The following is a 25,888-nucleotide window of genomic DNA, read 5'->3' on the forward strand; positions in this document are numbered from 1 at the left end:
TTGAAACGGCGTTAAGGACTTATGACCGGGGCATTCGCTACCGCCCCATGAAATCGGAATCGTTTGAGGCGGTAATTTCGGGACAGGTCATACGAAACCTACCGCCGGTCATAGGTACCGCCTCGTTTTTCGGAATAGCCCTGCTGGTGTGACTGAGCAAAAAAACACAAACTTTTCCCTCGCCTGATGAAATGTGAACAAGTATTGTAGGGCTTTGTCTTTCATGAAAAAAATTGCTCAAAATGAGTGATTCAGTATTATAAACAGAATGGGAGCATTCAACCATGCTACGAAGTCTCCTTGTCTCAGTTGGAGAGAAAGGAGCTATCATGTCAGAAATTTCATTGAAGTTGATCACAAAACTCTCAGGCATAGTTGCATTTGATTAGGATGAGTATTTTGCGATAAAAGAGGAGGTTTTATTTTTATCATTATTATTAATTGTATGCACAGCATTCTCTTCTAGTTTCACGTAAAAGAGGAGAACGTGGACCCCATAAGGGAAGAGAATGGTGAAGGGCTTTATGGGACAGCTCCTGATGGAATTGAAAGTGATGCCATAGACCCATTGGCAATTGATGAGTTGGTGAGTCAACAATCTTTCCTTGTTTAGCACAGATTTTTTTATGATGCAAATCCATTCCCCTGTAGAGCATTCCCAGCAACACTTAAGGCCGTTTTACAGGGCGCACTGAATTGTGCAGGTTAGAGCTGCATTAATTTCTAAAATGGGTGGAAATGCGCGAATCCATGAACAAAATTAGAACAGGGGCTATTTTGACATCTCGTATCCTGGCATTCTCGCATGCGTTCTAGCAATTCACCACTTTACACGATGCAATTTTGATTGCGCCTTCACACGTACGTCAGATTGCTCAATTCCGTGTACCTTGTAAAACGGCCTTTACAGGGGGAGACCACGAAACTTGCTTCACCTTTTTCGATGACATTTTTTTATGGCCTTCGGAATGGTGAACACATCCCTGACCTAGGAGTGGTTCCGTTGAATGGGCCTTGGTTTGGCTGTAATTAATTAATTTTCATGCGGTACTTTTCACAAGCTGCGTATAGTTCCATGATATCGCACTACTCAGCATACGGGTCAGGTGGGTTAGTGGTAGTGTTTAAGGCTACCACCCAGGGGACCAGGGTTCGGGGCTTTGTGATGGCTGTATTTTTTGTTGTCTTCATAGTGGTCATACGGTGTCAACTTTTTCATTACTTTTAATTGTGACAAACATGCATATGAGACTATTTTTTATCATCATAATGGTGTTTAGGTATTTAAGCAGTGTCATTTCAAACACGGAGATACGACAACGACACTAGCAAGGGTTGGTGTGAGCCAAAATGTTAGTTTTTTCATTGCATATACTGATCAACTTCCACATTAAAAATGAAAACCACTCTTGCGAGAGCACACGTCATTAAAGGCTCATGGTGATCAACAACATGCACACTGACATAATTAATAAGAACACAAAACGATTATAAAATGCCATATTTCTCGAACACTTGCAATTCACTTTACACCATAGGGAGTTTACTTACACAGTATCTATGTGCTAAAAGAACCATTCCGAAATAAAATTTCCATTAATAAATAGGATGAAATAAAAGTTGATGACCCTGGACCAGGCGTTCTGGTGTATAAAATATGTTAATCTTCGAAAACGAACCAACCACAGCCATCTTTCCTGTATCGTGGGGAGCAATGGATGCTGGGGTGGCATTGCATGTTCACCAAAATCAGATTGTAGTAGGTATGGATTTTGTGATAACTGTGTAAAGTTTTGTTCGGTTAAATGAGTGCAGAATGACTATTGGACTGTATATTGTTGGCCAAAAATTTATTTGACCTTCCCTGATGCGGTACGAATAGTTTTCCTGGAGGGCAAGTCTGTAACTCTGTTCTCTCCCGAAAATGGGAGAAAGGAGATTCGTGAAGCGCCTGCGCGAGAGTTGTCGCCCGCCCCAAGTCTCTAGGGCGCCCCGCCGGAGAAAGGAGACTATTTGTCGCCTGGGAGAGTACTAGTCTCTCGACCCAAGTCCGTAAGCCCCCTCAAGCGCCTTTGGCGCCCCAGACGGGCGCTTCAGTTACGTCCCCCTCAAGAGCCCGACGTATCTCTTTCTCCCATGGAGAAAGTGCGTATCTCGACAGTGTTTTGTTGTATTTTCTCAATATGGCGCGTTTTCTTTCAAACCATAGAATAGTATTGCTCGTATATGAGGTGCATTTAAGAGAAGTGGGGCAATTAACACCAGTGAGAAATTGTTGCGGGATATTAATAAACCGTTTGAGGCGAGGGAGGAAGATTTCCGGCCGCATTAGCGGAGAAGGTTGTCCTATCCGTCCTTCGATGGTCCGATTCTCTTCCTGCTGAAAATCCATCACCCTCAATAGCAGACAAAAACACCGCAATCCTATGAAATAACAATTATCTGTAGCTCTGAATTCTTTTCGTGTAAGTAGCGGGGTTTAGAAAGCTAATGCTAATTCAGAGAGCGCAAGAAAAGCACTTTAAATAATGGAAAATAACTTCTAAACAGTTACCTATGAAAAGCAACAGATAGTTAATGAAACACAAGACATGCCCTTATTGTTAAAAGAACTTATTCCACGACAATGTAATAGAGTTTCACCATTTCATTGGTTTCACGAATACGACTGCTCAGCATAACCGTGTGCACACAACATGAGATCGCGAATCGGTTCCGCTGTCAACACATACAGAAGCTATAAATGTACTTCAATAATAAATGAATATCCACAAACTAAGTACTAGCACACACCGTAAATATAAAGTGAGACATAGGCAAATAAAATATAAAAAAACTGGAAATCACTTCCACTCTTTTATTCATCACGAACAACTTACAATCACTAAGCTCGTTATGATAAAAACAACTATTAATTCACTGATTTAAAGCCAGAAATTAGCCCACGAAAGAGGCACAGGTGACTTTTCTGACTATTATTCGTTAATATACTAGAAAAAGAAACTTCACACACAGCTTTGATCTTGATAGCTTGATCGTGAAATGTCAATGTACCTATACGATGAACAACGGAGGTGAACACGCCACTGACAATGTTTACATTGCTGTCAGACATTAATCGATATGGTAATAACACTGCTTACAATTCAATCACGATGGAGCACTGATAATTACAACTCTTAGCCGATATTTTTGTACATTGCAACCACTGGCACTGTGATTATCAGCAGAAGATTTACGGGAGTTGTCACATTGACAATAACACAATTTTGGCACAAAAGATGTTTGCACAAATCTGCAAGCAGCGAGCAAAAGCTGTATTCACATTAGAAATATACTCTTAATTTTCAACTTTGTTGAGGTTGTAATTGATACGAAATGAAGAATTTACATGGTGACAAGCAAAATATACCGGCACTTGGATTTAGCCTAGCAGCCGCTTGCAAGCAAGGAATCACTGCGCGCGGTCAAAAAAGTAGTCCCGACTTTAGTAAGTCATAATGAGGTTATTATGCATTTAATTTAGAAAATATTTGCATGGATGAGTTTGAAATAAAATTAAAAACATTTTTAAATTGCACACGGTTAATTTTTCGATAAATCAAGCTCCAATATCAGATTCGCCTTAGAAATTTTTCATACTACCCATCGGAGAGAGTTTTCTCCCATCCGAACGGGAGAAACAGTTCTCTCTACCGAGTTACGGACTTGGGTGGGGAGACAATTTTGGGCGACAACTCTCTCTCCCAAACGAGGCGCCCCAAGTTACCGACTTGCCCTCCTGAATTAGGTAATTTCTTATTTCTACAGACACGCCGTAATTCATGTTTCGGTTGTGATCAGTTTTGTTTCTGGTGCAAATTGGTGAAAATGTTTATCACTTGAATTGCAATTCTCTTTCTATTAGAGTGGCAGGGGAACATACACGTCCACTTCAGTAAAGGTGGATAAGAGCGGTGACGATGAAGAAGAATATGATTGCACTGATTGGGCCAGTAATGACCTGATGCCACATGCCTCTGCTGATCAGGTGTGAACTCTTTGCTGCATGTTCAACTTGACTGAATGAGAAATGAGAATTGACTCATTTAATCTTTTCCGTGAGGTACGTTTTCTGTCTTGGAACCTACAGACCGGATATTTTATCTCAAGGTTAATCATGCTTTGTCTGTAATGTATTACATTGTGGTTTTCAGGAAAAGTGTCAGAAATTAACGTCAGAAAGTTGGATTGATAGTTATGGTTGTCTTGTGTGTATCATACTCATGCCTAAGATACAATGTTCTCATACCATCATATAACTTTTTAACGATATCAATCGACTTCGGCGGGTCTTATGTACGCATTATAGTTTTAGTGCATAATTTCTAGCATTGATTAGTGAATAGGGTAAATATAAATAACCATACCATATAATATAATAATAATAACCATAGTGAAATTATGGAACGTCTTGCGTAGGCTTTCGAATGTGCAATGTAGTAGAATATTTAGTTAGAATTTTCTGTGGGTTATTTTGTCTCTTCTATGAGAGGTTGGTAACATTTCAAAGTTATCGGCCTAGATAGGAGTGTAATTTTCGTTTCTGCTTGGATTCGTAATTTGGTATTATCAGCGTAATCATTGTTAGCCGATTGAAGTTCACAGCGATGTTTCACTCGTTAAAATCGTTTATTTGCAATCCCAAACCTTGTTGCATTTATTTAACGTAAAATAATAAAATTTACTTTTATTAATAATGAAATAATTATCAGTTTGTCATAATGACAATGCAGGTGATAGGGTTTAATTTAACATTTCAATTTGGCATTAACTATAGACATGTCCTTCACTTGAAAATGAAAATTTTAATTTACTAAAATAAAAAGAAATAAGACTTTCCAATTCATTAACATTGAATCATTCTACTTTCGCATTTAGCTTTTTCATGAAAAACAACTATTTTACTCAAAATGAAGGTATAAACTGTTACTTTTGCCATTAAAAGTATGATATAATGTGATTCCAACTCTTAATAACTGTCAAGACTACTTTTTTATGAGTATGAGTCAGGGTACAATCATAAAGTCATAATTTATGCTGTAATAACAAGACAACTCTTAAGTTTCAACGAAGTTATCAGTTTGATCAATTGCAGTTTCACAGCCCATGCAGTGGGTTTATTTAGATTTTCACTTACCCAGAATTAAATCAAGGGAAGGTGTTAGCAAATTTTCAAGAAAGATCAAAAGGGGTTGAGGTGGAGATAAAAGATGCACCAGAAGAGGGTGCGATGAAGATACAGTCATGTGTACGATGGAGATAAGGAAAGTGGCGGTGCATCCATGAGAGATGGAATGTTCTAAATGAAGGCTTCTATTGGAGGTCGATGAGATGGTGTTCCCAATAATTCTCCATTGTCAATGTATCCCAAGGTAATGCTTGTTATTGTGTGTCGTCCAATGTTATAGCATTTTGAGAAGACGGTCTAGAGCTGAGGTAAATTTCATTACCAAGAGGATGCAAGAGAAGGAAGTGCGAAGGGAAACCCAGGCAGCAGCACATGCAGAAAAAAACTCAAGGAGGGAGTGCAAAAGATACCTTGAGTTACCTTTACTTTCATCGTAATAAAAAAATAAGTCACAAGGAATGTTTTAGGAAGTTTCATTTAAACTGTGTATTCACATATACAAGACAATCAATCCTATGATATTAAACAGCTACAATTTTGGTTCAGCTATGTTTTGCAATAAGAGTTGCACCGCAAAGGTGGGGGGTTTATTTAACTGCCACTGAACCCAGGTTCAGTCTGCTTTCAACAAGTGGCACTAAGGCTTGATCAGATTCCTTTTTTCTTATTGGAGTGATGAGAGGGACTACCACGAAATTTACACCACTGTCACTATAAAGTATTTATTTGTCTCTCAAGAGGACCAAATAAGGGATTATTTATTTAAATCATTTATATTTGTTTGATTGTTTTTTTTTCAGTTGCCAATTTTCTCACTTTATTTTGCCAGAGCTTTGATTTCCTTATTTATCTTCATCAGTTCCAAACATGTTTTCTTATTTACTCAGGGTTCATGGTAAACAAGGCATTTTCCATTGCTTAGATGTTCAAGACTGTCCCTACAATCACTTACCTTCCAGAATGCTTTGCTCTGATGCAGACTTGTTACTCATTTCATGGTAAAAATGGTGATACACAGTGATTTCAGTTAATAAATTCCACTCTTGAAAAGTATTCTTTATATGCTGGGTTGCCTATTAAGCGAAATACTTTTCGTTGTTTCTCAAGTCATGTGCATGTCAATTCTCTCGTTTTGTCGCTGCTATTGACTAATTTTATGGCAGTAATTAGATTTTCATTTTTTTTTCTTTCCAGCTCACATTTCATCCTTTGGTGTCAACTGTGATAGTGTGTTTCTCCCGGATAACCATCGGCAGTTTGGCAGCTTCCTGTCAACATAACACAACAATCCTTTCAGTGGTTGTGCCAATGATTCACGATGATGTCAAGCAATGTTTCTGCTAGCAATGCGGAGCAATATGTCGAGGAGAGGCTCTTAAATGAATTGTTTACTGGTTCATTGAACCAGCACAAAGAGCTACTCGATGTGTTGGAAGGAGTCAATGCCAGGGTGATAAAGCAGAGTACGCTATTGCATGTTGGAGTGAGACTAGGTAAAGTTGATTGGGTGGAAGAGCTATTGGCGAGAGGTGCTGACCCGCAACTGACGGATGACAATCAAGTGGATGCACTGTCTTCAGCCAAGCAGATGGTTTGTCGTTTCCCTGAGAACTGGGACTGCTCTCAGGTGCTGAAGTTGGTGACGTTGGTACAGCGCAGGGACCAAGTGATGATGAACCGCCTGCAATCGTCATCCAGTCAAAGCACTGACTACAAGACATCTGTGGATATGTCTAAACATCATATTGAATCTCTCAAGTCCTCTGTTGAGGCATTGAGACAGGAGATGAAATCTATTGAGTCAGTTGAGCTCCTCTTTGGACGAAGTCAAGGCGCAAGTGTGTGGACGTGACACACTGTTGCGTTTCTTGGAAGAGGCCGTCACCTCAACTGCTGAGAATGTGGCATCAATGAAGTGTGGTCTATTTGGGGAGAATGTGGTGAATCTGCTTCCATCCAATATGGCCAATGCTCGACAGAAGTGTGTGGAAGCCATGCTACGCAAGACTGAGATAATGTACGGAGATGGAGTAGACATTATGCGTAGGTATTATTGCAGAATTTTTGATGAAGATGATTGCACTGCTTGTATAATGAAGTAGGTATCTGAGTGGGGATGATAGGGTGAAGGTATTGGTGGACTGTGAGTCTAGTCACATTGGAAGGATGAAGGATAAGTTTGTGAACTCGGATGGGACTCGGGAGAATGGGTATCATTGGATTTCATTTTGTGACTTGGTGACCGATGCTGTCTATCTCGGTGCAAAGGCTTGTTGGGATAACAGTGAGAAAGGCGTAGCTGCTAGGTTAGCTCGATCCCTCTCACTATTATCTTTCAAGTTTGCTTTTGGCAACAGGGGGATGCCATATGAACACAGCTACACAGAATGCGAGTCTGAGTGGATGAGGGCTCTACAGGAGGTGGGGGAGAGGAGGAAGAGGGGTGGTAGATTACATTGGTATATCAATTATGCATTGGATCGGAGGACGCAGTTCGCTGAGGTATGTTGGCTTGCAGCAGTAGTCCCTGAGATTAGCATTCATGATGGATCTGCAGAAGGAAGAGGGAAACTGCAGGAGCAAGCCCCTCTCCTCCTCTCCATGTTCTCTAACCAGGTGGTACCAACACTGCTGGCCAAGGCAAAGGTGAGTCCTCTTTCTATCTCATGCTAATACTTCCCCTTCCTACATATTTGCAGAGTATCATTTATTCCTGTCCTGTCCATTGACATCCCATTTGTTCTCATTTATTCTGAGCAGCAATATTTTGACATAATCTCATTTAAGTCTTGTCTCTCATTGGTATTAGGTAAGAGGGGTCAAGAGGTCATTTAAAAAAATTCCATTCCAGCACTTTTTTCAGTGAATATCATGGTCCAAATAAGATGCATGTCAACATTGTTCAACTTATCTACAAAGAGCTTGAGTAGGCATATGAAGAGAATTTTTAGCCAGTCTTTTGTAAGATAAGCTCCTGGAATATTATTATTTTTGATTAGTTTCTTAAAACCAGACTCGACGGTGAAAGAAAAATTTCATGTAGTTTCCTTTCATAGAGTTACGAAAAGTAGTAGAACCACACACTTATATTTGTGTCTATACTTTATCAGCAACCATTGAAAGTATCGAGTGGTTAAGATGACTGCTGTAGTGGTTCTAGAGTTAATATCTTATGTATTTCATGCACTGCAGAGTTTGCACGAAATGCAGCAATTGGCTCAGCAATGTGATTTTATTCTTTATTAAACTCATATCCATTTGCAACATTTGCTTCTCTTTTCTAATTGCCGGAATTACCTTTGCCTGATGTTTCCATCTTTATCTAGCCTTTCAGTAAAAATTGGTTTGCTTGTTTTGATGGAGTCGCTTGGCACATGCAATTCTAAGTTAATTGCTTGCTGTTTGCAACTATGATAATTGCGTAAAATTTTGTAGTGACTTATCTACTATTGAAGCCCATTTTTATATATTTTTTCATTTACTACCAGCGAGTGCCAGAAATGTGGCTTATATGGTATTCAGTTCATTTTATTTAGAATAGTTAAATTTGTTATTAATATTATCTGACTGAAATCTTTGCTTTGTGCTCCTATATCTGTACTTCAATGGTCAAAGTTGCAAGGGTTATCCTTTCAGAAAGGTATTTCAAAACAAATTTTAAAGGAATCAGCATGAAAATTTGTCTCAATGTTCACATCTTTGCCCTCTGCTTAGGTATGAAGTGAAATGAATGTTTCAACATCTATGGAAATATGCCTTCAGGCTGTTGATCTTTAACCCTCATAAAATGCTAGAAGTCTTTACTACAATAAATATCCATTTTTAGACAGACTGTGACATCAGTTCCTTACCATGTATTGTACTTTTTCAAGTAATATAGTAAATACATCAATGTAGCAAGCAAATAGTTCCTTTGAAATAGATACAAAGCATGATGTCACATTGAAGCATATGTGGTTAATAATTTTAACAATATAAAAAGCATGCATACATCTTGGTTGAAGAGAGGTAATTTCTTGTATGATGGGGTGACACACTTACTGCTCAAGTTCACCAAATTTTGTGAATATTAATACTTAAACTGATACTAAATTTTCCTCAGTTTTAGGAGTAGTGGCACTCTCTTTGAATGGCGAGCAAGCTCTGCTGCCCTGAAGCTCTTTCTGCAGGATGTCATCAATAGTGTTGTTGTTGGTCATCGCTATTTCCAATTCAGGATTCCATTGGGTTCCCTGCCGCTTTTATCCACCTCTTATGTCTTCCTGTGCTGTATGAGACAAGCATCGCACATACTCATCAAACGTCACATAATATGTGCTATTATAACCCTGTATTTAATAAATTATGTAACCAGATAACTTTTAAAATAATATTATGTAAAATACTAATTTATTAAATATAAAAGTAGTGAAAATGCACTGAAAAGTCATTCATCGTTAATTGTTAGACCCTTTTTTTCTGATTAAGAAACTTTCCTATTTGAAAACCTTCCGCATTATAAGTAATAATAATAATAAAATGTATTTTTTCTATTATTTCTCAAAATTCAATTATTAATGTAACCAGCAACCCTCGCCAACAATTTTCTGTACATATTCTATGAAATCTTTTATTATTTATACATTCTGTCAATAGTTTTGAAGGCGAATTCAGGAAATAATTTTGTAAACACTTCCGTGAAAAATAATGTGCTGTTAAATGGAACATTAGTGAAAATTTGCTGATAAGTCCATCGTTCTTTTTTAATCCCACTTTTCTGACCAGGAATGCATCTTTCCTTTTTCGATGCCTTTCTTCGATAGGTGGTGGTAAGGAAATAAAAAGGGTAACAAATGAAAAATATTGATAATGGAGAAGTTGTATTGCAGATGAATTAATATACCGTTTTAATTATATCTAAAATAATTATCAGTCTTTAAACCTAATAATCATTGCGTCCATAAGCATATTTAGGGGGTGGCACATGCCCTCCCTGATCCTAAAACTTTAGAAAAAATCTTTTATACAGTTATCATTAGGTTCATTTTTTGTGTATTAAGGAGACTCGTTTAATTTCATATAAATAAGTATCGTATTAAAATAGAGAGAATATTTCGTATAGTAATTGTTATATCTCGTTTTAAATATCAGGTATAAACAGTGGTGCCGACTCCAGGTCCCAGGCTGACTGAGGGCCTGAGCAACGAACGATAAATTCGGTAAGAAGAGAAATATCAGAGTCTGTGAAAACATCAAAAATAGTGATTCACAGTACACGGGTTATGACACACGACGGAATTTCACTTACAATATATCAGAGCAAGAAAAACAGGAATGTAATCTTACTTAGCAGCCTACACCCCAGAGTAAGCATCCTTGCAAGCACGAAGAGGACACTGGGAACAAAGTATTACAACCACACAATGGTGTCGATATCGTTGACCAAATGGCAACACACCTTTCGGTAAAAGCATCATCAAGGTGGCCCGTGCATGCATTCCACAATATTCTGGACCTCGCTGCAAGAAACGCTTTCGCGATATATAAAGCTGTCACGGGAGAAAAGCTGTCGAGGAAAAGAATTCTTCAAAAATTATCAAAGAGGTGAGATTAAGTTACTCAAAAGAAAAAAGTGTTGGAATTGAGCCGATTCCTGAACTTTATGAAAACAATTTACAGCGCAGTACTAAAAGGCGTAATTGCCAAGTGCAGAAAAACTGCAAAAGAAATAAAACATGAGAGATGTGCATCAAGTGCAGGAAAATGGTTTGTGGACAATGCACTGACAGAGTGAACTACTTTTGTGTTGTCTGCGAGGAGTCTTAATTAGTAAACGACAATTTTTAGAGTGATATGTTATAATGTTAACAATATATTTTCATAACGTTAACTTCTATGAAATATTTCCAATTTCTTCTCCAACTTCATTTTTTGAAAATAAATGGAACGAAAATCCAAAAAGAATATTGTCATAAAAGTGAGTTTTTTTAACATCCTGCCCTGTGTGTGATTGACTTCATATTAGCTAAGCTAACTAGTACAACCAAATAAATGACCAGTAAAAACAATTTTTGTTTTAATTTCATTACCCACAACTACTTGTATATATATGCGGAAAACTCGGAGGGGATCAATTTGATCCCCTCGGCCGTTGAAGGTGAAGTGGAAGTCCGGACGTTCTAGTGTTAATGTTAAGTTCTGTAAACTGTACTCTAACTGTAAGTATATTTCATGCAGCCCTTCAACATCAATGTCTGTTTAGTCCTGCAGACAAATTTTCTGTCAAAAAAGAATAGATACGACCCAGATAGGGTCAAAATGGTGTTTATTAAAATTTGCCATACATTTAGATAATAAGAGTTTATCCTCAGGACCGAGTATGGATAACCAATGGGGAGAACCATACCTGTACCAACAATTGAAAAAAGTTGCGAATTGATTCACCATCAATATTTTTAGAGTCACAGAAGGTGAAATCATAAAAAAAACTGAATGGATATCATTAACAAGGCGAAAAAACAAAAAAATGCAATGAAATTGTACAAAATACAAAAATTAAAAATACCTCACACAATAGTCCATTGAAAATTTTGATTAAACAGCCATTGTGAACAACAGGCCCTACTATTACAGTGGCTTGCAATGAATGAGAGTATCATGATGGCATACAATAGAAACTCGTGTCAGAAGTCGTTTCGGAAATTGGACTCACCCTCACCTTGGCTTGCAGTTTTGGTATCACGTGGTCACAGTACAAGGAGAGGAGGCGAGGGGCTTGCTGCTGCAGTATAGATCTTCCTGCTGTGGATCCATGCAAAGTAATAATCTGAGGGACAGTAGCTGCTAGGTAACATACCTTCGCCAACTGTGTCCTCCGATCCAAGGCATATTGGATCTTCCTATGTAATCCCCATACCCTTTTCCTCCCCTCCTCCTCCAATTCTTCTAGAGCCATCATCCAATCCCACTCACTTATAACATCTCCCTTCTTATACGGCCAACCTTCATTATCAAAAACTAATTTGAGAGATAATTGTGCGAGGGTCAAAGCTAACCTACCACATATGTCTTTCTCACTATTATCTGAACAAACCTTTGCACCCAAATATACAATCTCACTCTGCAAATCACCAAAGGACAAACATTGAAACCCACTCAACTGAGTCCCATCCAAAGCCATAACGTTATCCTTCATTCTTCCAATGTGAATAGAATCAGGGTCAACCATAACTTTCACCCTATCATCCCTACACAGGCAAGTAATAATATATGCAGTGTAACAATCTTCATCATACAGTCTTTCATAAAAACTTCGCATAATATCTGCTCCATATCTATACACAATCGTAGTCCTACACATCATGGCATCTACACACTCCTGCCTAGCTCTGGCCGCATTGGATGGAGATGGATTCACTGCAATATCCCCTCCTAGGCGAAACTTAATTGACGTCACATCCTCTACAGTAGACGTCACCGCCTCTTCCAAACAACGCAACAAAATGTCACGTCCACACACTTTCGCCTTGAGTTCCTCCAATGATGAGCTCAGCTGACACAGTAGGGATTTCATCTCCTGTCTCATTGCATCAACAGAGGACTTGAGAGATGCAATATCACACTCTGGGCTAGCCACGGGTGTTACAAGGCCAGTGCTCTTACTGGAAGATGATTCCAGACAACGCAGAATCACCTGGTCTCTCCTGTGAACCAATGACACCAATTTCAGAACTTCTGAGCGTTCCGTGTCTTCAGGAAAACGGTGAACCATCTCCTCAGCTGAAGAAAGTGCATTCAATTGAGTGTCATCCACAAGGTCTGTGTCAGCCCCTCTTGCCAGCAGCTCCTCAACCCAATCAGCCTTCCCAAGCCTCACCCCTACATGCAAGAGTGTTTTTTGCCGCACGCCCCGTACATTCACATCGTCCACCATATCCAGTAGCTCCTTATGCTGGAGCAACGAACCGGTAAATAATCCAGAAAACAGCCTATCTTCAACAAATTCCTCAGCAATACTATCAGATGCATTACTCGCCATTATTGGGAAACCTTAAATAATTACTTGATTGTTATATGGATATGGCAGACAGGAAGTTGACAGTGGATAAAAGGAGTGGCTGTGATGATCATGGACAAAAAACACTATCTCAGCATTGGCAGGAAAGGATGAAATATTGACTGCAAAGAAACAGAATTAATATCAAATAATTACCTTTGAATTTGTTAATATCAGTGTTGGAACAATAAAACAAACGTAAGTTTGACTTATGAGAAATAGAATATCACACTTAATACAAAACCCTGAATGAAAGTAAAACTGCCTAAGAGTGCCATTAAATAAAATGTCATCAGATGCAATGACCATTTTTATGATGAAATAACAATTTACAGCAGACTAAAACATAAAATGGTTTCATGTACAGTTTGGAGCGTGAACGCAAGGATTACCTAGTAACCTGAGGAATCAAGAACAAGGGAAGTGCAGGTTAGCACAAAAATAGGAAAGGTATACACAAAAATCTATGCATTGATTTGATAAGATAGGAAAATGGGCAGTGAAAAAAGAGAAAGACATATATAAATAATTATATTATACATAATCCTTAAAAAAAATGCGACAGAAGATAGCTGGCAATTGAGATTCAACAGAAAATTGGTGATCTCTACTTGGATACTTTACTGAGGACACCTCAAGTAAAACACTCAGTTTGTCGCATGGAATGCAGTCCCCGTGGTGCTATTTGTTGAAAGCTGGCTCACCCAGTGTTTTCGTCTACACTTCCTTCTCTCCTCTCCTCCCAGCAATGAAAGTCACCTAAGCTCTGGGTTGTATTCCCCACACACACATACCATCTATTATATTATGTTACCATACTACACCATCAGACTATGAAATTGACAACGTAACTTTGGAATATGCTGACAATGGTGAATACATTCTTTTAAAAGATTCCACCTTTCATGGATATGCTGAGCTTCCCATCTTATCTCCCTCATACATATTATCTCCCTTCAATAGTGAAAAACAGCTTACTTCAAATACCATTATATATCGTGGCAAACCTCAATATTTATAGAATTTTGGCATCTTTAAGGACAGTTTCAAATTCCAAATGGACACTGCAAACTCAGTTTAGATGATTTTTTTGCCCACTTCTGCAATTTGAATAATAGATATAACATGTAGATTTACCAAAAATATGTAAATGAACTAATATTAAGCTGCACAGTAATAAGCTAAAGGGCAAATTCTATGTTTTCTACAGTTTACAATGACAAGCAGTGCAAAATAAAGTCTCAATCATAGCAGAGGTTTTGGGAAAATAAGAAAGACGACTTGATGCAGAAAATATCCTGCCGAAATGTTTTTCCTTTTCTAGGTGTATTGAGATTTCGAGGCAAATAAATAACGATTTCAACAGAAAACAAAATGAATTTTCGCAATACAAATTTTAAAATGACAGCAGTGGAGTTTACATGATACAGTGAACAAGAAAAATGTCTTATTGCCATTTTGTACCACTACAAAATATTCCCTTGGACAGGTTCGGCTGTGTGTCTAATGTCGGTCACATCATATACCCATCACTGAAGTAGATGTGACCGTCGCGTCGGTGTGGTATGAGACTCCAAAAAAGCGACTCATACTTTAGTCATTATAACCGAAATAGTGTCAATGTGAAGTACACGTTTCGGTTATTATGATCGAAGTGGCAGTGAACGTATTAAAATCCATAACATACTTTCATGCTATTATCGAGGATAGCTGCAATTTCAATTTTCTAACAACGCGTGTTTAAAGAAATCGTTTGGGAAGGACTTCTGCTACTGCAAAAATAGAGAAAATGTTGGACAGGTAGTCTCACTAATAATTGATCGTAAATATGTTTAATTTAGCTTCAAATTTTGCCAGAGAAAATTGGGCGAGATTTATGTCCTGAAAATGCATAAGTCCCCATTTTACTATTGCATTTTTTTAAAGAAACAAAAGCACTATTTTCCTAGGATTTTAAACAAAAAGAAACCTACTGAAATAAAAAATCTAGAAAATGGATTTCTGTGGACTTTCAATGTCTTGCTGGATATTGCAAAGTCTTATATGGGTGAGACCCAAAGTTGTCTTTGATTTTATGTAATTAGTGCCTTTCCCAATACCCTGAAAACATTACACTGTGTTAAGAAGTCAAAGATATGATCCAAGTGAGCTGCTTTATTCAAAGTGAGTGAGGTGATAGGAAATTGAATTCTGAATGTAGATAAGACTATTAATGCGTCTTTGTTACCATGGAGTGCGGTTCAAAGAACACTACTTTCGCTTAACTACCCTCCTGATGGAAGTGCAATGGAGCACCGGTCCACAGACGCTACGTTTGCTACGAGAATTTCTTGTCGGACCAGTCAGGAGAAAAGTCAAAGTGGTAGAATTAATGATGGCGAGATTAGATTAATGGCGATGGCGATGGCGATAATAGATTATGAGATTGTGGGGATGGTTTTAATTGCAAATTGAGGAAATTATGGCCATTGAATATTAATGGCTATGGTTGAATTTAATTAAAATATATTTTATTTTCCAATATCGTGGCTCCAAAATGTAAATTAAGAAACACTTCATTTCTCACACCTATCCCCCCAAACCTTCTGAATGAAACTCATAACCCTATCAAAGTAAAAAGAAGGTACATTAGCGTTTTCTAGCTTGTAACATATTCACTTACTATGGCTAACGACTATTATAAAACATGAATCCATTTCATTTAAATCCTACTTTTCTTCAGGTAATAATTTTTGACATGATTTGATGATTGCAATATGTACTTTAAATTGTTCCTTATACTATATGTCTCTTTTAATAATTTGTTGTGGCCTTTTGAATGTAAAAGCTGCTCCCCAAGACATTTGAGTTTACTTTGGGGGAGATAAGAGAATGTGTAATGAGGGTTAGTGCTTACTGTATTTTCAGATAATCTACCGATTTGATCGATAGATTTTTCTTCCTCATAGGAAAATCTACTAAAATTGGTAGTATATTAATTGCGTATTGCTTGGTTTCGCTAATAGTAGGACCTGCCCGCCTTTGTGACGGTGCAGGATTCCTCGTCCCGTCCTTCCTTCCCCGTCCTTTCCTTGGAGGCGTCGTCGGGCTCCTATCGCGGCGGCGCCTCCTTCCTTGCTCCTTCCAGTCCTCCCCCTTCTGCGGTGCAGAGGTGATAAGCTAACGCTTCAGACCTCGGCCCAGGAGAGTAACCCCGCGAGCCCGCCCAAGGAGTTCGTATCCATTGTATTTTCAGATAAATCACAGTTAAATTTATCTCCTCCCTGTGAATTCCATCCCCGCTAATTTGGAGACAAAAAGGCATCCAGATTCAATGTCCAAGAACTGCAGCGCAAGTAATATCACCATTGCCTCTGTGCACTCCCTTTGAATTTCTGGCAAAAAATGACTCGCTCCTTCCCTGACCCTAATTTTAACAGGAGCATCTAGAGCAAGGCAGGAAGCGGGTGCATGATGTTTACCGTGGTGTCACAGCTTAAGCTGTTGTGCTCGGTAGCAAATAACAGACCGCTTAGTAGCTAGTTGAAGGCACTCTGGAGTATTTGCAGATTTCATTGGACAGATTACTGCTGACTACAGCATATGCAGTACTAAATTTTGCTACATATTTTTGTATATGAGGGTCAAGGCAGTTGGCCCAAATTAAAAATGGGCGAATTCTTGACTTATACCTTACACCAACTTTTGACCAAGTATAAATGAGTAAAATTCTCCCTTTGCTGTATGGGATACGTCCCTCGAAAAGACTTTCTCTATCAAGTGTGTCCATTTTTACTGCAGAATTACTTTAAAGAAGCAGTAATACTCAATTTTCCCAGCAACTCATATGAAAGTGTACTCAAATAACAAAATCTCGAAAATGGTTTCGAATGTCTGACCGAATATCGTGAGGTCTTGTAAGTGTGACCTAAGGTTTTCTTCCATTTCATATAATTAGCACCATTCCCAATATGCCGTAAACATAACGCTGGATTCAAAAAGTAAATGTATAATCCAAATAAGCTGCATTCTTCAAAGTGAGTTGATAGTGAACAGAATTGTGAAAGTGGGTAAAACTATTAAGTCATCTCACTTACCATGGTGAGAAATTCAGGAATCTGTGAGTAATTGCAAAATTTACCGCCAATCCTGATATAAGTCTCCCTTATCACAATACATTTAACAAATCACATTATATTCATTTCCCATTTCCGACAAGGGAAAGATATCGAACAGATCCGCCATTTCGGAATCCATACAGTGATAAATCAACCGTCTATTATAATGTGTACTTTCCATAACCCGGTGATTACTGAAAACCCTAAAAATAACCGTAGAATTTAGTTTAAAAGTTCTAGAGGCATTGCAAAATGAAAGGTATATGTTGATGAACAAACATTTGCCAGAATAATAACAATAAAAAAATTAAAATCACACTTTAACAATAAACTGACCGCATAAGTATGCCGTGATGGGTTGGCTTCGGGGAAAAGGGTGGAGGATTATATTTGCCCAATAAAGGGGGGGCTCAAGCAAGGCAGCATCCAGTATTTTTTCTGGGGGAGGGCACAAGGATACCTCGTAATACAAAATGAACGCAATGATAATGTATTAAAAATCTTGCATAATTTTTAAGGATCGGGGGCACATGCCCCCCCCTAGATCTGCCTATGACCCAAGGCGTTCAGCAATATTCACGCGCTTCTAGCCCAGATTCTTTTCTTCATGTTCAATTATTTTCAGTTCACCTCTTAAAGTTCTCAATAGTTTCTTCGGGGGGGCCATGGTCAGAAGACGAATAAAATTAAACTAGTGAAAATGAAACCTGACTTTATAAAACTCACGCGGAAAACAATCGGTGGTTTGAAGTCAAGCCACCCTGGAAAGTAGGGAACCACTCGTACGAGGTGAAGTTCGGAACTGATGCTATCGCATATGGCGAATGCAGAGCATACTGCAGAGGATGAAGCATGACCATATGACTGCGCCATGAAATATATTTTCCTACAGATGCCCATTTTGTTTTAATTAGCGAAGCGCTAGAAGGGCAAATGAATTCGAATTGCTAGCAGGGAGAAAACAAATGCCCTGAAAAATATCCCTTCGTCTGTGACTGTAACAATAGAGATTTATAACATAAATCATATTTTGTAACTTCATATATGTTTCGGGAAAAAAATGCCGCATCAACTTCTGAGAAGCTCAGCTGCGAGGATATCGAGTTTCGCCAGAATGCTAAGTCTCCGTCATATTTTGACATTTACTTTCTTGCATAAAATGCTTAAATGAAGTCAGAAATACGTCGGGTTGATCTTAGTCTTTTTCAAATTACACGCACATTACTAATATTTCAATCCAATGAAGGTGTAATATCAATTCCCGAAAGTCATTTTTAGACACCTTTTGGTCTAATAGGTGACTCATGAAGCAGTTGATCTCCAGAAATGGGGAACTTCGAAGCAGGTAAGCAGAAAAAGGTCAGTGGGGGAGAAAGAGGGAATGGTGAAACAAGATTCTATTACTCTCCAATAACTTGATATTTTCTTTCAAAGCTAAGGTCTTTGTAATAAAATCCCTGCAAGACCTGGGACCTTTTGTTTGATTTTGGAGAAGAGGAAAGCGTCAGAGGGGGGAGAAGAGTGCTGAATGGAGGGGGATAATGGATCTTGGGAAATGCGCTCATGTTACTTTCCCATGGCACTGAGCTCCTCCCAGTGGTAGTTCCATCTCCTGGGGAATATTCAAAATGTGTGACTGTTGGTATTAGCCATAAATGATACGCAATCATTTCGTCTCATTTTCGTCAAATGATGGATGAGGGAATGCTTTTTCGTTGGGATCTTGATCTTCAAATGATCAATGTGGGAAAACGATACTTCGGGGAACGGTAGATGCGGGAAAAAATTACATTGTCCATATGGAACTTTATTTGGAACCAGAATTGGCGAACGATGAATGCCGGAACGATAGATCGGGGTTCCACTGAATAAATTTTCTTTTGAAAGCGGCAGTGTATTGACTTCTTTTCTCTGCCATCGTAATAGTCTGAAAGGCACGGAATCACAACTGAATCGATCTCTCCAATCAAAGGCAAATTATGTTGCCTTCTTACCCTTGCTCTGAAAAAATGCAACAACTTCATAGCAGTTTATTCCGCGACGGTGTTGAGGCTTTAACGTTTAATTACTTTATTCCCGCAGCCATCATTTCATGAAAATGAGACGAAATGACTGTGTTATTTATGGCTAATAACAACAGGCAGACATTTTGAATATCCCCAGGAGATAGAACTACCATAGGGAGGAGCTCAGTGCCGCGGGAAAGTAACCTTAATTGTAACCAATCACACGAACATTTTGTGAGTTTATCAAGCTTTAATTTGGATGGAGCCTTACCCAGGGTAAAGCGGGCAATCACGCGGACACGGCAGAAGTGCACCCGGCGACTGATCGGCAAGCACCAAATCTTTGCCTGCTGCCTAAAAATGAAAATGTTTTTTATTATGTAAACACAAAATCAAATAAGCTAAATTACCATTCAGCTATTTTTGACTATGATTTGTCATGGTATACCTATCAAGTGGCAAACTCAGGTATCCATAATTTTTTCCTAACTAAATTATGCAACCCGATTGGCGTCGAGAATTTTGCATCCTATTGTAAGACGAAAGACGAACCCTCTTTTCTGCAGGAGTTGGGTGGGAAAAAAACCTCGTCTTAGATTCGTGCAAATACGGTATATACGGCTTTCGTTCCCTTGGTCAGGAAAATCTCAAACGGAAATATACAGCTTTCGTCTCCCAGGTCAGGAAACGTCTATATGTATATTTACGTCTTTGGTGACGAAAAGATTAAAATAGTTCTGTAAAACAGAATAAAAAACTGATGAGTAAAACACTTAATGATATGGTTTTTAATAATCAAAATCTCACCATTTTTAAAATTATAGCCATAAATATTAGATTAAAATGGCTGATTAATTGGAAACATTTGAACTTATTTCATTTTTCCTTTTCTTTATGAATTCGCCAGGAGTGTTGTGTGGTCTCACAGACCATTAATCGAGTTCAGTCAGATATTTACAGAAATAAAGAATAAACATGTTAGTTTTCAAGACTGTTAAATCCATAGAATACAGAAATATGAAGATAAAGGAATTACTGAACAACAAAACTGTCATTTTGAAAGCATTCATTATTTAAAAAATGCAGTGGTCTCTTGGACCGCATGACAAAGGTTATGGTTCAAAGCTCCATTTAAAACAAAAGCAAAAAATAATCAGCTCATTAGAACTGACAAATGTTGCCCTCTGACACTGCCTCAAGTGACCAAAAGCTATTTCGTACACACAAACATAGCGATATGACTATTACTCAATCAAAAGAAAAATGCAGATTCCATTTAAGACAAGAGTTTCAGAGCAGTGTATTAAGTCTGTAAACTTGGGAATGAGTACGAAGTACACTATAGCAAAAAACATTATGTGCAAATAAAACAAGAAATATTTGCCAACCATTCTTATCATACATTACGTTCAAACTCTGTTTGTCCATTTCATTAGATAAAAACTTTCTCTTGACAAGTATGCTTCTTTAAAGCAAGGCAGCAACACAATAATGAATACTTCATGGAAAAGCATAGATTAAATGCATTTCCAACTTCCTACTTACCAAATAGGTTACGCAATCTGGTTGGAATGGGTAATCGCTCCTTCCTTGACTTTCCTATTCCCAATACAGAAGAGGCAATCCTGAAATGTAAAATAAATTACTTCCGTTAGTGCCCCAATGTTTCTTTTTTTTAATTTTTCAGCAGACTGCAGTGGAGGCTTCCGCTGGAGAAGGAGAGGGGAGGAAGGCAACCCCTCCAGCCCCGGAAGTAGTTGGACCGACGGGAGGCGATAGGTAGTCACGCATTGTCAGTATTTTGGGAGCCAGACTTCATCGTTTGGTCTTCCGACATTCAAGGTTGGTGAGAGCCTGAGTATTCTCAGTTTGTTCTACTCCCTACTTTTTTTACATTTATCACCCTGTCCTTTTGCCTATCCTCTCCTGAAACTCAGTGACGAACAGGTGTACGAGTCAGCGAGTACTCGTCCTTCACCACCAAATCCGATAGAATCACTAAACTAAAATTAAATCATTCCTACCCTCAACCTAGCACCCCTACCATTGAGAGTGTGGGCGGTATTTACCCACACTGGCACCAAGCATATCGCCCAACACCACTTGGATAAGATATTGCATTATATTTAGGCAAATACTGTTAATTTTAGTAAACGGCATTACTGAGATGTATCCCCTCTAGAATGTGAAACACTTTCACATTAAATAGTAATTTATAATCAAAGTCAACAATATTTGCATTAATTAAAGTAACTTTGCCATTTGAATAAGTAACAACTACTTATCATTTGTACTTTTAGCAGTTATCACGGTTGGAAAGAAAAGCAAGTCATAATTGACACATTTCGAATGTTCAAACAATTATAATTTAAAATGCACTTCCCAATCAACAATATGTATCGCAATTTAGAGAAAAAAATTAGAAACCAACGTAGAGAAAAGACATTTATAACATTCCGGTCTCATCATTAATATTACCACATAATTCACATAAAATTGATGTTTCCCCTTAACACATTCGGCCCGAAGGTAAAAATTTCAACTTTGGTCACATCCAAAAATTTTACCAAGCGAAGCCATCATGACACTCAGTGTCCAAGTGGTTGCATAATGGCCATTTTTAATGTTTCTTGGACGTCTATAACTTCATAAAAATTCTTTGAAAATTAAAATTAACCGATTTAGAAAAAAATAAAAGTTATACTGCACACACAATTCTTTAAACAGAACCAATTATTAATTAGAAAAAAAATTAGAAACCAATGTAGAAAAAATACATTTTTACCATTCCGGTTTCATCATTAATATTACCACATCATGGACATCATACAATTGATGTTTCCCCTTAACACATTTAGCCCAAGAGTAAAATTTTAACTTAGCCCAGATCCGAAAATTTTGTCAAGCGAAGCCTGCCATCATCTATAGATGACACTTGGTCACAAAGTGACCAAGCCATAATATGGCCATCTTTGATGTTTTTTGGACATCTGTAACTTGATTAAAAAATTGGCACTGTCAACAGAAAGAAAGGCATGGTCAACTTTCCCGTGTAAATATTACCACATTATAGACAAAATAAAATTAATGTTTCCCCACAATGGCCATTTCTGATGTTTCTAAGATGTCTATGACTTGATGAAAAGTTCTTTGAAAATTTAAATCAACCTATTTAGAAATAATTTAAATGCTATACTGCACACACAAGTTTTGAAATAAAAGCCAAGGTGCTGATGCCAGTTTTCACAGGGTCTTACATGCATTTTAGATGAATGGCTCTGAGGTAAAATTTTAATTTAAATTGCATTGATTGGAATAACTCATGACAGGCTTCACCTACATGGCACCTCAAAAGTCACCGTAATAAACGAAGACACTAATTTAGTTGCGCTAAAAGATTTCTTAAAATTCAAGGCTACTTTGCTGACTGAAAGAATAGCATATATAGGTATGTGTGACTGGGTTTGAAAATATTTTGCTAGGAAAATTGTTTCAAGACGAAATCAATGATTGAAGCAATGATCATTCAAAGTTATCTTTCATCAATGCTACAGCAGGTTTTTAACACTTGTCACATTGTCATACCTCATTAATTCACATAATGCCAAAGTATAAGCAAACATCAGCATGAATTGACGTAAGAAGAATGATGCAGGTTAGAATGGAGCAAAACCGACAGAGCGGATCAAACCGGCCCTTTTAAATCACCTGGTAGTTGTTGCTTTCAAGCAGCAACATTATAAAGTAGTTGAAGTGGCTGCCATTACCAGCACATCGAGCTCTTTTTCCTTTTTGTAGAGGCCGCCGTTTCGTTTCTGTGAATATTTCAAATATTAGATGGTTTTATCAAGGATTTTTATTAGTTATTATTTCTGAAAGAGTTAAGTTTGTTTTGGATCTGGCAGCTTATATGCTGATTTGATTTACCAACAGTAAGTTAATATGATAACTTGGTGTATTTAGTTGTGCTTTAAGCCCACGTAGACGAATAATTGATTATGGATACACAATATTATGGATTACTTTTATTGTCACATTTTTTGTGCTGTGTGTCGAAGGGCAAAACCGTCACGGGAGAGGGGGCAGGACCAACAGAGGTTGGATAATCTTAAGGCCGGTTTATGCAATGCATTAGTACGCACAGGTTATTGTCTAAATTTATGAGTGCGAGAATGAAAGCCAAAATGCACCATTAACCACCCAACTTGCACGAATGCATTCACAGAAAATAGAACCTGTTCTTATTTGGTTCACTCATTCATACATGTTCCGTTCCGGTCCTCAAAAATCATTCACGAAAACAGACATTAACGTGTACGTATTAATGCATCGTGTAAACAGGCCTTTACAGATAGGGATGATTGTGATGAAGGAGACGAGTAGGCTTGCAAATTTTGCAATGAGTGGTATTCTAGTTCAAAAATACATTAGATTGGATACAATGTTTGAACTACAAAGAGTGAGCTGAGAGTCGTGTTCAAATTGAGAAGAAGATGACAATTTCTTTGTGATTGCTGTACATAAGTTAATATCCAGCCTCACATATTGTTAATTTACTATTTCATGTTTAGAAATATCACACGTTTTTAAAGTGTGTTTATAAAATTAATCTTTCAAAATTTTACGATAAAGGTTTTGTAAATGAGCAATTCCAATCTTTGAGGCAAAATCTCCATTTTGTCAATGTTTGAAAAAAATCGTAAATACATGGAATCACTTTCATAAAATGCATTTCCATTAATATGCTACACCCTAAATTCATAAATATTACTGTTAACCACATTTAAAAGAATATTAGCAACAGCGGGTCAAGTTTTAAATGAAAAAATGTTTACCTGTCGGTTTTGACCCACTTTCCCCTGCTTAATAGGAACACACAACAAAAAATGGACAGAGGAAACAGTAAATTAGCTGGTTCGAGAGTATTAAATAATTCTACAGAAAAATTCTACGCCGGAAAAAATCAATTTATGTTATTATATCCTAGATGAATCAACTGATATTCTCTATCGAATTTCAATTTGATAACTAATGGAACACTTTTGAAGTTTTTACTGGTTATGTTTTCAAACATCATATTCTACTACTCACAGGAACTGATTTATTTAGTTTGGAAAAGTATATCACGACATGAATGTAATCACTTTTTTTCTTGTAATTATCACATTTGAGCCCACAAATTAGTTGGAATTCATTGAGGCTTTCCAGAGGCTGGCAGAGAATTCTAAGATGACGAATTAATTAACCATATCTAACAAACAATATCACCAAATTGGTATTGGATTGTTAAGTCTGGCATTTTATGTTCAAGGAAAGTCTACGATTCGTAGGATACTATTTCACTGATAGAAAGGGATACTAACATAGTGAACACACGAAAACAATTATACTTCAAGTCGTAATTACTATGCCACAAGATACATGAATGTGCAATACAGTTTACGGATCATGTATGATTTGCTATGCTCACGATGAAGAAAATCGAAATAGTTGAAAAACTGTTTGGATGGTTCAGTTCGAGTAGCTGTGATGAAAATGAGTTCCTTCAAAACTCAAGGGAAGTAGTAATTACCACTCAATCCTCCGTCATCATGTGGATACGTCACAAACATCGATTCCACAATGATAAATCAATGAAGTTTATGAAATTAGTATTCTCAAATTCAGGTAACCTACGATGCATTAAAGAGTGACCATTCTTCTCACCAAGTTTATGAAAAATGTTCAGTCTCAACTATAATTACATCTCTTTCAAATTCCAGACAAAAAATTGTTTCTATTGGATCCGATTTACCCTTCTTTCGAAGACTTGAGGAATTTCTTTGTTCCAATAACAACGCTGACACCTTTAATACACCAGAATTAAACAATAACATAAGAAACCACGTACCTCAATTCAAACCAAGCCCGAAATCATTTCTCCAAGCAAATATTCATGCCTTTCGCTCACATAAAAAATTTCGACGGGGTCATCATATTTGTGCAATCAAAGCCTGCGTAGTCAATGAAATAAACTATTTGAGAAATTGACTAATGCTTGACCTTGACCATAAACTTGTCACGAAGCAATTCCCTCCTCCGATCTTTAGTGACCATACATAGATCTGGCCGACTTCCGTGACGATAATGCATGATCACTAGGCTTGTGACGTCACTTTTGGGAATCCAGGTGTTTTCCCAAGTTTTAATTCCTGTAAAAAAACTAATCAATTTCCCGATCAGCAAACTCATACATAATTACTGAAATGGCTTCTAAGATACTATGACTTTAGCATCTTGCCTCTTGGTTTTAGCTAAAGGTGAACAAAATAACTATTGTTTTCAAACCGAAGGTATCACTATTTGAAGGCTTGTTATAATATGAGTTCCTTAAAGTACATTTATTGACGTCATTATAAAATGAAATATGGCTTTTGAAATCCAGTATTATTACTTATTTCTTACATCCTGTTCTTATTTCCTGGCGCAAGGGAAAATAAAGGTGACGTAAAATATATTTTGGTCTCCTATTAAACGAGATTCTTTTTAATAACAAATTATAGCTTTTAAAAATTATTTTAATACTTTTCCCGAAACTGAA

General features: G+C 37.6%; 1 protein-coding gene and 1 long non-coding RNA gene across 5 annotated transcripts; one reads left to right on the forward strand and one right to left on the reverse strand.

The window, feature by feature from the left end:
- The first annotated feature begins 501 nt into the window (after window positions 1-501).
- On the forward strand, window positions 502-9,359 carry LOC124172332. The gene is made up of 4 exons (XR_006868128.1): window positions 502-586; window positions 3,908-4,105; window positions 6,365-7,816; window positions 9,273-9,359. It is a non-coding gene; the product is annotated as an uncharacterized LOC124172332 (long non-coding RNA).
- On the reverse strand, window positions 9,353-25,389 carry LOC124172328. 4 transcript variants are annotated; one of them, XM_046551772.1, is made up of 5 exons: window positions 25,199-25,389; window positions 23,017-23,123; window positions 20,854-20,933; window positions 11,868-13,327; window positions 9,353-9,437 (listed from the first exon to the last, which is right to left on the reverse strand). In XM_046551772.1, the coding sequence occupies exons 4-5, from the start codon at window positions 13,185-13,187 to the stop codon at window positions 9,423-9,425; spliced, it is 1,335 nt and encodes a 444-aa protein (XP_046407728.1). In that variant the 5' UTR covers window positions 13,188-13,327; window positions 20,854-20,933; window positions 23,017-23,123; window positions 25,199-25,389; the 3' UTR covers window positions 9,353-9,422. The 4 variants fall into 4 exon arrangements, with proteins under 4 accessions (XP_046407728.1, XP_046407726.1, XP_046407725.1 ...); XM_046551770.1 differs by lacking the exon at window positions 9,353-9,437 and adding an exon at window positions 19,580-19,662 and having other exon boundaries at window positions 11,462-13,327; XM_046551769.1 differs by lacking the exon at window positions 9,353-9,437 and having other exon boundaries at window positions 11,462-13,327.
- Between the last annotated feature and the right edge of the window lie 499 nt (window positions 25,390-25,888).

The sequence above is a fragment of the Ischnura elegans genome (genome assembly GCF_921293095.1).
Source record: "Ischnura elegans chromosome 13 unlocalized genomic scaffold, ioIscEleg1.1 SUPER_13_unloc_1, whole genome shotgun sequence".
In the NCBI taxonomy this organism is placed as follows: Eukaryota; Metazoa; Arthropoda; class Insecta; order Odonata; family Coenagrionidae; genus Ischnura; species Ischnura elegans.